The following is an 11098-nucleotide window of genomic DNA, read 5'->3' on the forward strand; positions in this document are numbered from 1 at the left end:
ACGTGCATTCGTAACGCCTTGCTCTTTGTTCCTTCTTCATGCATTTCTGATGGCGCTGCGACGGGCGGGGGGAGGTGGGATGGGTGGGGGGGGGGGGGGGGTTGACAAAGACTGCGAAGGTCAAAGATGAAGGAGGGAGCGAGGAAGGAGGAAGTGGGGAAAGCAGAAGAACTGGGTGACTCAAAGGGTGAATGGCGGGGAGTATTGGTGGGGGAGGAAGTGAGATATTGGGGAACTGAAAGACTGCAAAGGTGAAAGGCGGCGGAGGGAGAAGGGGAGGGAGGAATAGGGGAGAACAGAAGGTGGGTGACGTAGTGGTGCGCGAACTAAGTCAAAGGGTGAATAGTGGGGAGCTTATGCATGGGGAGACAGTGGATATTGGGAGAACTGAATTACTAGGAAGGTGAAAGGAGGAGGAGGGAGTGAGGGAGGGAGGGAGGAAGTGGGGAGGGCAGAAGTGACATAAAGCTGAGGGAAGCAAGGCAAAGGGTGCATGGTGGGCAGTATACGCATGGGGAGACAGTGGGTATTGGGGGAACTGAAAATATGGTGTGGGGAGTAAGGGAGTGGGTGGTAGGGAGACTGTCCTGGGGGGATTAGAGAGAGGCAATGGGTCGATTTTTGGGAGCTATATATATGGTGTAGGGGATGAGAGGATGGTGGGGAGAATGTGCTGGGGGTTAGGGGGAGGCAGTGAGTCATCTCGGGGGAGTTATCATCAGGGGAGGATCCATCAACAGGTTTTTTTATTTAACTACTGAACTGAAACGATGAGACAAGAAAAGATGCACTGGACAGGAATAAAAATAAAGACAAAAACAGCATCGCCGGAGAAGTGTAACTAACTCCATCAACGTTTCTTTTCTTATTTAACTACTCAACTCAAACGTCAATGACCGACAGAGGAGCCTTGGCAGCGGGAATGAACAACGAACGAGTATGCTTCCTGTTCCGCGTGTCAGTCATCTTTAAGTAATGCTGCTAATTGCTCTCTTTCTCTCGGCACTTTTTTTTTTACGCACTTCCAGCTTACGTTCTTTCAAGCGTTCATATTTGTAAACCCTTCCGTGAACTGATTTAATTCTTTATTCTTTCTGCGTTGTTCACCGATAAGTAAGTGTTTGAATTACTTATACACACAAACACACACGCACACGCACACACACACACACACACACACACACACACACACACACACACACCTGAGAAAGCGCCCTTCCACACACCTGTAATCAAGGAGAAAGAGGAGGAGGAGGAGGAGGGCGCATACTTCCATTTAAATACTGCACAAGAGTCTTCACGTCCTGTCCCACCGAGCTCGCCTGTTTCATTAGTCAAGGGGCGGGCAGGTAAGCACCCCCCTCCCCCTCCCCCCCACCCCCTCCCCCAGCAGTCACTCAGCTCTGACAAAAACAAAACGGCTCATCGCCAGCGCCAAAGCGATAAACGTCACTGTCTGTCACGGGAATGTTATGGATGATATTCACATTACGTTACCTGTTTCCTCACCTTTTTCTATCCCTCCATAATTACCCCCCCCCACTTGCCCTTCTCCTCCTGCTCCTCCTCCTCCTCCTGCTCCTGATCCTCCTCCTCTTCGCCCATCTTTCTCATAATCCTTGTCATCCCTATTCCTCTCTTTCTCATCTTTATATGTTCTCTCCTCTCTCTCCTTTCTCTTCTCCATTTCTGCTAACGCCTTAACTTATTTCCTTTACCTTTGTTACTATCCATCCTATTCCCCTCATCTCCTCCTCCTCCTCCTCCTCTCCCTTTACTTTATTTCCTCTCCTCTTAATCTTCCTCCTCATTTTTCCATTTACCTCGCACCTTTTCCGACTCCTCTTTCATCTCTTCCTCTAAATCTTCCTGCCGCTCCTTCGAATCTTCCTCTTTCTCACCTTTCCCCTTACATCTCTCTTTTCCCATATTCCTCCTCCTCGTCTTCTTCCTCCTCCTCCTCCTCCTCCTCCTTCTCTTCCTCCGATTTCATGTGTATTACGTTCCCCAATCTGTCACTTTCATCTTTAACTCCTCCTCCTTCGCCTCTTTCTCCTCCTCCTCCTCCTCTTCCTCTTCCTCCGCCACTTCCTCCTATACCCATTCATCATCATTCTATTACTCTCTCCCTTTATCAATTTCACTTTTCCGTCTTCCTCCCTCATTCCTTCTTCGTACCCAATGGACCTTCTTCCTCCTCCTCCTCCTCCTCCTGCTCGTCTTCCTCTTCCTCATCAATCATCGGCGCTTCTTTGATTTTCTCGCGCATTAACACCTCTTCGTCTCCTTCCTTCACCCTCTTCATTACCTCTCCTCCATTTCTTATTTTATCTCTTCTATTTCCTTCTTCTTCGTTTCCTCTCACCTCTGCAGCCTCACTTATCCCACATTGATCACTACTTCCCATCATTCCGCTTTTTGCTTTAATACTTTCTGTACACATTTTTCCTCGCTCCTCCTTCCCTCACTTGTCATTATTTCCTCATCGTCCTCCTCTGGTTATTTTTCTTTTATCCAACCATTATTTCTTTGATTCTTTAAATATTTATCGTTATTCTTTTTGGCTACCGCTGTTTTCCTCTTATTCACGTTTTCGCTATCAAACTTTTTTTCAGATTCCTACCTTTCATAACCTTCATTCCCTCTCTGTTTTTCTGGCCAGTGTATTTCCTTTCAGCCTCTCCTCCTCCTCCTCCTTCTCCTCCTTCATCTCCTTCTATTTCCTCTTTCTCTCTTTCCTTTTCTCCTTCTCCTCCATTGGTTGCTTAGACTCAACAACGCAACCAACATGAATAGGAGTCACATGCACAGGTATTCTCTCTCTCTCTCTCTCTCTCTCTCTCTCTCTCGCACAAGCAAACAACAAAAAACCTGCAGCCATAAGCCTTCCAGTACCCAGAACTATAAAAAGCGGAAGGAGAACGGACCCTGGAAAAAAATAAATAATAAAAGCGGACGTTCCTGCTCTCGACTCGTTTCGGCGCCCAAGCAATTCCGGAGCGAGGGAGTATTGCGGCGCCGGGCCATCGAGTATGCACCCCCAACGCACCCCACCGGCGGCAGCAACAACATCAACACGCATAATGAACGGTATTAATAAGTCACGACAGCGACAGACAAGGCGTGCAAGACGTCCCCGAGCAGGTAGGAGACACACCTACGTAAATATGCATCAACAAAAACATCACGAGCAGCAACACACTTCACGGAAATAAACGTTAGGGAGAAAAGAGAAGCTAGAAACAGAAGCGATACGGGACTTAAACTTTAATTAACTCAGGTGGAGCGCAGGTAGGATCCAGAAAGGTGAGCAGCTTAAGAGACTCACCCAGGCAGATATGCATCGACAAAAACAGGCGCAGCACGACACTTCACGGAAATAAAGAGAAGAACTAATGGCTAGGAACAGAAGCGATACATTAATTAACTCAGGTGCAGCACAGGTAGGATCCAGAAAGGTGAGCAGCTAAGTGACTCACCTAGGCAGACATGCATCGAGGAAAAGAGGAGCAGCAAAGGCTTCATGAAAATAACGTTAGAAGAGAAAAAAGGATATAAACTGAAGCGATACGGACTGAAACATTAACTCAGGTGCAGCACAGGTAGAATCCAGAAAGGTGAGCAGCTAAGTGACTCACCCAGGCAGACATGCATCGACAAAAAGAGGAGCAGCAAAGGCTTCATGAAAATAACGTTAGAAGAGAAAAAAGGATATAAACTGAAGCGATACGGACTAAAACATTAACTCAGGTGCAGCACAGGTAGAATCCAGAAAGGTGAGCAACTAAGTGACTCACCTAGGCAGACATGCATCGACAAAAAGAGGAGCAGCAAAGGCTTCATGAAAATAACGTTAGAAGAGAAAAAAGGATATAAACTGAAGCGATACGGACTGAAACATTAACTCAGGTGCAGAACAGGGACTCACCTAGGCAGACATGCATCGACAAAAAGAGGAGCAGCAAAGACTTCAGGAAAATAGCGTTAGGAGAGAAAAAAAGCAAGGAACTGAAGCGATACGGAACTGAAACATTAACTCAGGTGTATCACAGGTGAGATCCAGAAAGGTGAGCAGCTAAGCGACTCACCCAGGCAAACATACATCGACAAAAAGAGGAGCAGCAAAGACTTGATGAAAATAGCGTTAGGAGAGAAAAAAAGAGAGTAACTGAAGCGATACGGAACTGAAACATTAACTCAGGTGTAGCACAGGTGAGATCCATAAAAGTGATCAAGGGCCAGGTAAGGAGAATTATCGTATGGTCAAGGAAATAAACGTAAGAAGAGAAAGTGGCTAGAAACAGAAGCGATACAGGACTGAAACATTAATTAACTCAGGTGCAACACAGGTAAAGTCCATTCAGGTGATCCCGGTGCAGCTACGGAGAATTCAAGCATTTTGGTCACAAGCTCAGACAGTCTTCCTGTATACACGCACCAACACCTATGCGGTAAATCATTCATAAACGCAATAAAATAATAATCACATGAAAACTCTGACAGCGCGATCGTAAATGTGGGTTGTTGTAAAGGCGTGCAAAGACCTTTAAGCAACGACTACAAGGCCAGAGAAATATAAAATACAATCAAAGAGAATAATTACCTTAACAGTCTAACCGTGCAGTCGTAAAGGAAGGGAGTTAAGCAAATAAAAACGAGACATTAAAGGAATAACCGCCCATTAAGAGACATAAAACGCTTTGAAAATAATAATCACATCGCAGAGTTTATAAAGAAAGCAATAAAGATGAATACTAACAATGAAATACACAAATAAACGCATGCATGGACGAAGTAGCAAATGGGCATAGAAATAACTGCAGGGCAATGTACATACGAGCACAGGTAAAGGTATTGCGATAGACACATAAAACACACTGAAAATAATAAATACATCGCAAAATATATACAAATAAAGCAATGGAGATGAAGACTAACTACGCCTCAATCCTAAAAGGGACAGGTAAGGGTGTTGAGGCAGAGATATAATTAAAACACACTGAGATTAATAATTACATCGGAAAATATATACAAAGAAAATCTAAAAGTGAAGTCACTCTACCAGGAAATGTACAAATCGACAGGCGTGATCTAAAAAGGAACACAGGTAAAAGTATTGCTGCAGAGACACTGAAAATAATAACATCACAAAATTTATACGAGAAGCAAAAAAGGTGAAAGCTAACTACGCCTAAATCTTTAAAGGGACAGGTAACTACAAGGGAATCTAAGGAACACAGGTAAAGGCATTGCAAGGAACGCGGGTAAAAGTATTGCTGCAGACGCACTGAAAATCATAACATCACAAAATTTATACGAGAAGCAAAAAAAGTGAAAACTAACTACGCCTAAATCTTTAAAGGGACAGGTAACTACAAGGGAATCTAAGGAACACAGGTAAAGGCATTGTTGTACTCACCTTGTCGCGATGGTACCACAGGATGAACTCGGGGGGCGTGGGGCTGAAGTGCACCACGCAGGTTAGGTTGAGGGTGCTGCCGTTGTCCAGGAACACGTCGCCGTCACCCAGGAGCTCCGCCGTGGGCACTGGTGAGGAAGAGAAAAGGCCACGTTAGGAGGGATAAACAACACGGCACGAGAGAGGCAAAAACAAGTAACGAGAGAGAAAACAGCATGTCGCTATAGATACCACGCTCTGAAAGGCATGGCACGCACGTTAGGAGGGAGAAAACCGAGAGAGAGAACATAACAAGCTAGGGAAGAGAAGTTCGAGGAAGAAGGAGAGAAAACAGAATGGTGCTATAGAAATCACGCACCGAAAGAAACAAGAACAAGTAACGAAGGAAAGAAAAGAACATATTAAAAGAAAAACACGCACCAAAAGACACAAGGACAAGTCACTATAGAGAAAACACGTGACCAAAGAACACAATATCAGGTTACGATTGAAAAGAACAATGCACGAAAGAAAATAACCACCAGGGAACGAAAACAACACATCATAAGAGAAACGAATACGCTACTAAAGAAATATCATGTCACGAGATATCACGTCACGTCACGAAAAAGATATGTCACGTCACGGAGGTCAACAGGGCACGCCACATTAGAGGACACAAGTCACGGAAAAAAACAAAAAAACATGATAGGGAAGGAGACAAGACAGACATGACAAGGAACGGATATAAGGCAAAAACGAAAGGTGTTGAAAGATGAAAACACGATTGCTCAACGGAGAGGAGGAGGAAGGAAAACAAATTGAAGGAAAATGGGGGACGAGATAAACTGCACGTCCCAAAAGAAAAGGGGATAAAAAAGGACTGAAAACAAGGAAACATGAAGACGATGGAAAGAAAAACAATGGTGAAAAAGCCAAACAGGTACACTACGAAAGAAGAAAATGGAGAAGAGGACAAAACTGAAGGTAGAATAAGGCACGTGGCAACCCCCCCCCCAAAAAAAAAAAAAAGAATGCCGATTTTTCTCGAAGACGCAAAGAATAATGATGCATGACAGAGAATAGCAGCAAAACACGTTGATGAGTGAAGGACGAAGACGATGAATAGCTAACGAAGAGCACGTGAGAGAAGAAAATAAAAAGGGAGGGTCAGATGAGTTGGTAACAAAGAAGGGGAGGGAGAGAACGTGAGGAAAGAGAACGTAACATGGGAAGGCCAGAGGAGAAGGTTACGGAGAAGGAAAGAACGTGAGAAAAGAAACTATGAGAAAGGAAGGGAGAAAAGAAACTACGTGTATGAGATGGGAAGGGAACGTGAAAAAAGAAACTATGAGAAGGGAAGGGCGAAAAGAAACTATGAGAAAGGAAGGGAACGTGAGAAAAGAAACTATGAGAAGGGAAGGGAGAAAAGAAACTATGAGAAGGGAAGGGAGAAAAGAAAATATGAGAAGGGAAGGGAGAAAAGAAACTATGAGAAGGGAAGGGAGAAAAGAAACTATGAGAAGGGAAGGGAGAAAAGAAACTATGAGAAGGGAAGGGAACGTGAGAAAAGAAACTATGAGAAGGGAAGGGAGAAAAGAAACTATGAGAAGGGAAGGGAGAAAAGAAACTATGAGAAGGGAAGGGAGAAAAGAAACTATGAGAAGGGAAGGGAGAAAAGAAACTATGAGAAGGGAAGGGAGAAAAGAAACTATGAGAAGGGAAGGGAGAAAAGAAACTATGAGAAAGGAAGGAGAAAAGAAACTATGAGAAGGAAGGAGAAAAGAAAATATGAGAAGGGAAGGGAGAAAAGAAGCTATGAGAAGGGAAGGAACGAGAAAGAAACTATGAGAAGGGAAGGAGAAAAGAAACTATGAGAAGGGAAGGAGAAAAGAAACTATGAGAAGGGAAGGAGAAAAGAACTATGAGAAGGGAAGGAAAAAGAAACTATGAGAAGGGAAGGGAACGAGATAAAAGACACTATGTGACGGGAAGTGAGAAAAGAAACTATGAGAAGGGAAGGGAGAAAAGAAACTATGAGAAGGGAAGGGAGAAAAGAAACTATGAGAAGGGAAGGGAGAAAAGAAACTATGAGAAGGGAAGGGAGAAAAGAAACTATGAGAAGGGAAGGGAGAAAAGAAACTATGAGAAGGGAAGGGAGAAAAGAAACTATGAGAAGGGAAGGGAGAAAAGAAACTATGAGAAGGGAAGGGAAAAAAAAAACTATGAGAAGGGAAGGGAGAAAAGAAACTATGAGAAGGGAAGGGAGAAAAGAAACTATGAGAAGGGAAGGGAGAAAAGAAACGATGATAAGGGAAGGGAAAAAAGAAACTATGAGGAGGGAAGGGAACGTGAGAAAAGAAACTAAGAGAAGGGAAGGGAGAAAAGAAACTATGAGAAGGGAAGGGAACGTGAGAAAAGAAACTATGAGAAGGGAAGGGAGAAAAGAAACTATGAGAAAGGAAGAGAACGTGAGAAAAGAAACTAAGAGAAGGGAAGGGAGAAAAGAAACTATGAGAAGGGAAGGGAACGTGAGAAAAGAAACTATGAGAAGGGAAGGGAGAAAATAAACTATGAGAAGGGAAGGGAGAAAAGAAACTATGAGAAGGGAAGGGAACGTGAGAAAAGAAACTATGAGAAGGGAAGGGAACGTGAGAAAAGAAACTAAGAGAAGGGAAGGGAGAAAAGAAACTATGAGAAAGGAAGGGAACGTGAGAAAAGAAACTATGAGAAGGGAAGGGAGAAAAGAAACTATGAGAAGGGAAGGGAGAAAAGAAACTATGAGAAGGGAAGGGAGAAAAGAAACTATGAGAAGGAAAGGGAGAAAAGAAACTATGAGAAGGGAAGGGAGAAAAGAAACTATGAGAAGGGAAGGGAGAAAAGAAACTATGAGAAAGGAAGAGAACGTGAGAAAAGAAACTATGAAAAGGGAAGGGAGAAAAGATTCTATGAGAAGGGAAGGGAGAAAAGAAACTATGAGAAGGGAAGGGAACGTGAGAAAAGAAACTATGAGAAGGGAAGGGAGAAAAGAAACTATGAGAAAGGAAGAGAACGTGAGAAAAGAAACTATGAAAAGGGAAGGGAGAAAAGATTCTATGAGAAGGGAAGGGAGAAAAGTAACTATGAGAAGGGAAGGGAGAAAAGAAACTATGAGAAAGGAAGAGAACGTGAGAAAAGAAACTATGAAAAGGGAAGGGAGAAAAGATTCTATGAGAAGGGAAGGGAGAAAAGAAACTATGAGAAAGGAAGGGAACGTGAGAAAATAAACTATGAGAAGGGAAGGGAGAAAAGAAACTATGAGAAGGGAACGTGAGAAAAGAAACTATGAGAAGGGAAGGACAGGCGAGTACATAATGAAGAAGAGGATAAAGAAAACACGTGAGAAGAAAATAATAATAATGGAAGGCTAGAGAGCGTAACAGAGAAGGGGAGGACGTGAGAAAAGAAAATAATAGTCAGAGGAGAACATAACGAAGAAGAGAAAAAACACGCGAGGAAAGAAAACAATAATGAGGTAAAACGTGCTTAGCGGTGAAAACAAAAGTGATTAACGAGAAGCGGAAAGAAAAATAAAATAAGCTAAAGTGAGTAGAAGACAAAGGATCGGGAGGCACATCGGGAAGCAAAAGAGAATATGAAAAAAAGCTGAACGTGCAGAATGAGAAAAAAAAAATCATAGAATCGGAGAATCAAAAAATATCAAAATCGAAAAGAAGGATGAAGAAGAGAGGATCATACAAAATTATTAACGAGAAAAAAAAAAGATAACATGAAAGAGGGAAAACAAATCGCACACAGAAAAAAATGGATGAGCTTAGAACACCTTGTGAGAGACGTGAGAAAAAAAATAAGAAAAAAATAAGACGAACAGGGAAAGAATGGAGGAAAACACACCATTAAAAGAATGAGGACGAACTTAGAACAACGCGGAGAAAACACAGAAAATAACAAGCAATAAAACAAGAGCATATGACACGAAGGAAAATAGAAAGAGAATTCGAATAAAGAACGCTGTAGATCACGATGAAGGAGCAGTAAGTAGCAGGCTTTTTTTTTCATTATTGTTTTCTTTTTTTTACGCTCTTGAACTGTCTCCTCTGCTGTAAAAAAAAAAAAAAACATAACGAGCAGCAAACAAAAACACAAATGAGCAAACAATAGTAAAATATGAGGATGGAAAACCTCACGCCATGGAAACAAAAATAAAGAGACGAATCAATAACCAAAAAGCAAACAAATTACGTCACAAGGGAAATGTAGAAAAAGAAGAAAAAAAGAACATAATACGGAAACATAGCAACAAGAACGCCAAAGACCCACGCTGTTATATTATCACTAAGAAAACTAGAGGAAAGACAAACAAACAAAGAGAATATGCAAAACTTATTCATGTCGAGGAGAAGAGAAAATTTCGCAGCAACACGAAGAAGATAACCCAAGGACGTCAGTTGTTAGTACACATTATCATATATTTACAAACCCAAAACATCTTCAATTATAGTATTTTTAGATCTATAAAGCTGTATAAATAAGGGATTCCAAATAATTAAGTTGCTAAAATATTATTACACAATATATCTGCAAATCCAAAACTACTTCCCTTATAGTATTTTTAGATCTACAAAGATGTATGAATAAGGGATTCCAAACAATTAATTTGCTAAAATATTATTACACATTATATCTGCAAATCCAAAACTACTTCCCTAATAGTATTTTCAGACCTAGAAAGCTGAATAAATAAGGGATTTCAAACACCTGAGTTGCAAAAATATTATTACACATTATAATATATCTGCAAATCCAAAACTACTTCCTTTATAGTATTTTCAGACCTACAAAGCTGTATAAATAAGGGATTCGAAACACTTAAGTAGCTAAAATATTATTACACATTATATCTGTAAATCCAAAGCTACTTCCCTTATAGTATTTTCAGACCTACAAAGCTTTACGAATAAGAGATACCAAACACCCATGATACTAACACACAATATAACTGATCTGTATGTCTGAAACTACATCCCTTGTGGTATTTTCACACCTACAAACCTTTACAAATAAGAGACACCAAACAACCACGATGGTAAAACACAATATAACTGATCTGTATGATTGAAACTACATCCCTTGTGGTATTTTCAAAGTCTTCTGTGATCGGTACTTCTTGACACATAAAACAAAGACCCGTCGCAGCTGTACAAACGAGATTCTTAAGGCCACTTTGCTGTTACACACTATCAAAGAAAATCAGCAAAGCACGATAATGGGTGAAGGGCAAGGAGAAGGAGGAGGTAACGAAGAGGAGGGAGAGAACGTGAGAATAAAATAATGATAAGGGAAGGACTGAGATGTACGTAATAAAGAAGAGGAAGAGCATGTGAGAAATAAAATACAATAAGGGAAGGAGAAAAGTAAAGAGTAAAGTTAAACACCTTTCCTCCTCGGTAATTTCAAAGACCTCTGTGATCGGCACTTCGTCACAGAAAATGGAATGGCCCGCAGCTGTACAAACAACATATCCTTAACACCGTCCTCTTAATACACAACACAACTGATCCATAAGCCCGAAACACTACAGCACTAGAGAAAAAAAACACGCACCAAATACGATAAGGACACGTCAATAGATAAAATAGATACGATTGAAAATAGAAGGATAGAGAAAACAGCAATTCACCTTCCTCCTCGGTACTTTCA

The 11098-nt window shown here is 41.7% G+C and overlaps 1 protein-coding gene across 5 annotated transcripts in view; it reads right to left on the reverse strand.

The window, feature by feature from the left end:
* The window catches only part of LOC127000222 (hemicentin-2-like), a 301496-nt gene that overhangs the window by 27070 nt on the left and 263328 nt on the right, over nt 1-11098 (reverse strand). For all 5 annotated transcript variants that reach the window (XM_050863645.1, XM_050863644.1, XM_050863646.1 and 2 more), the window contains one exon: nt 5420-5547. In XM_050863645.1, the coding sequence (XP_050719602.1) occupies nt 5420-5547 (128 nt within the window). The remainder of the gene's footprint in view (nt 1-5419; nt 5548-11098) is intronic.

This window comes from Eriocheir sinensis, chromosome 18, assembly GCF_024679095.1.
Source record: "Eriocheir sinensis breed Jianghai 21 chromosome 18, ASM2467909v1, whole genome shotgun sequence".
NCBI classification, from domain to species: domain Eukaryota; kingdom Metazoa; phylum Arthropoda; class Malacostraca; order Decapoda; family Varunidae; genus Eriocheir; species Eriocheir sinensis.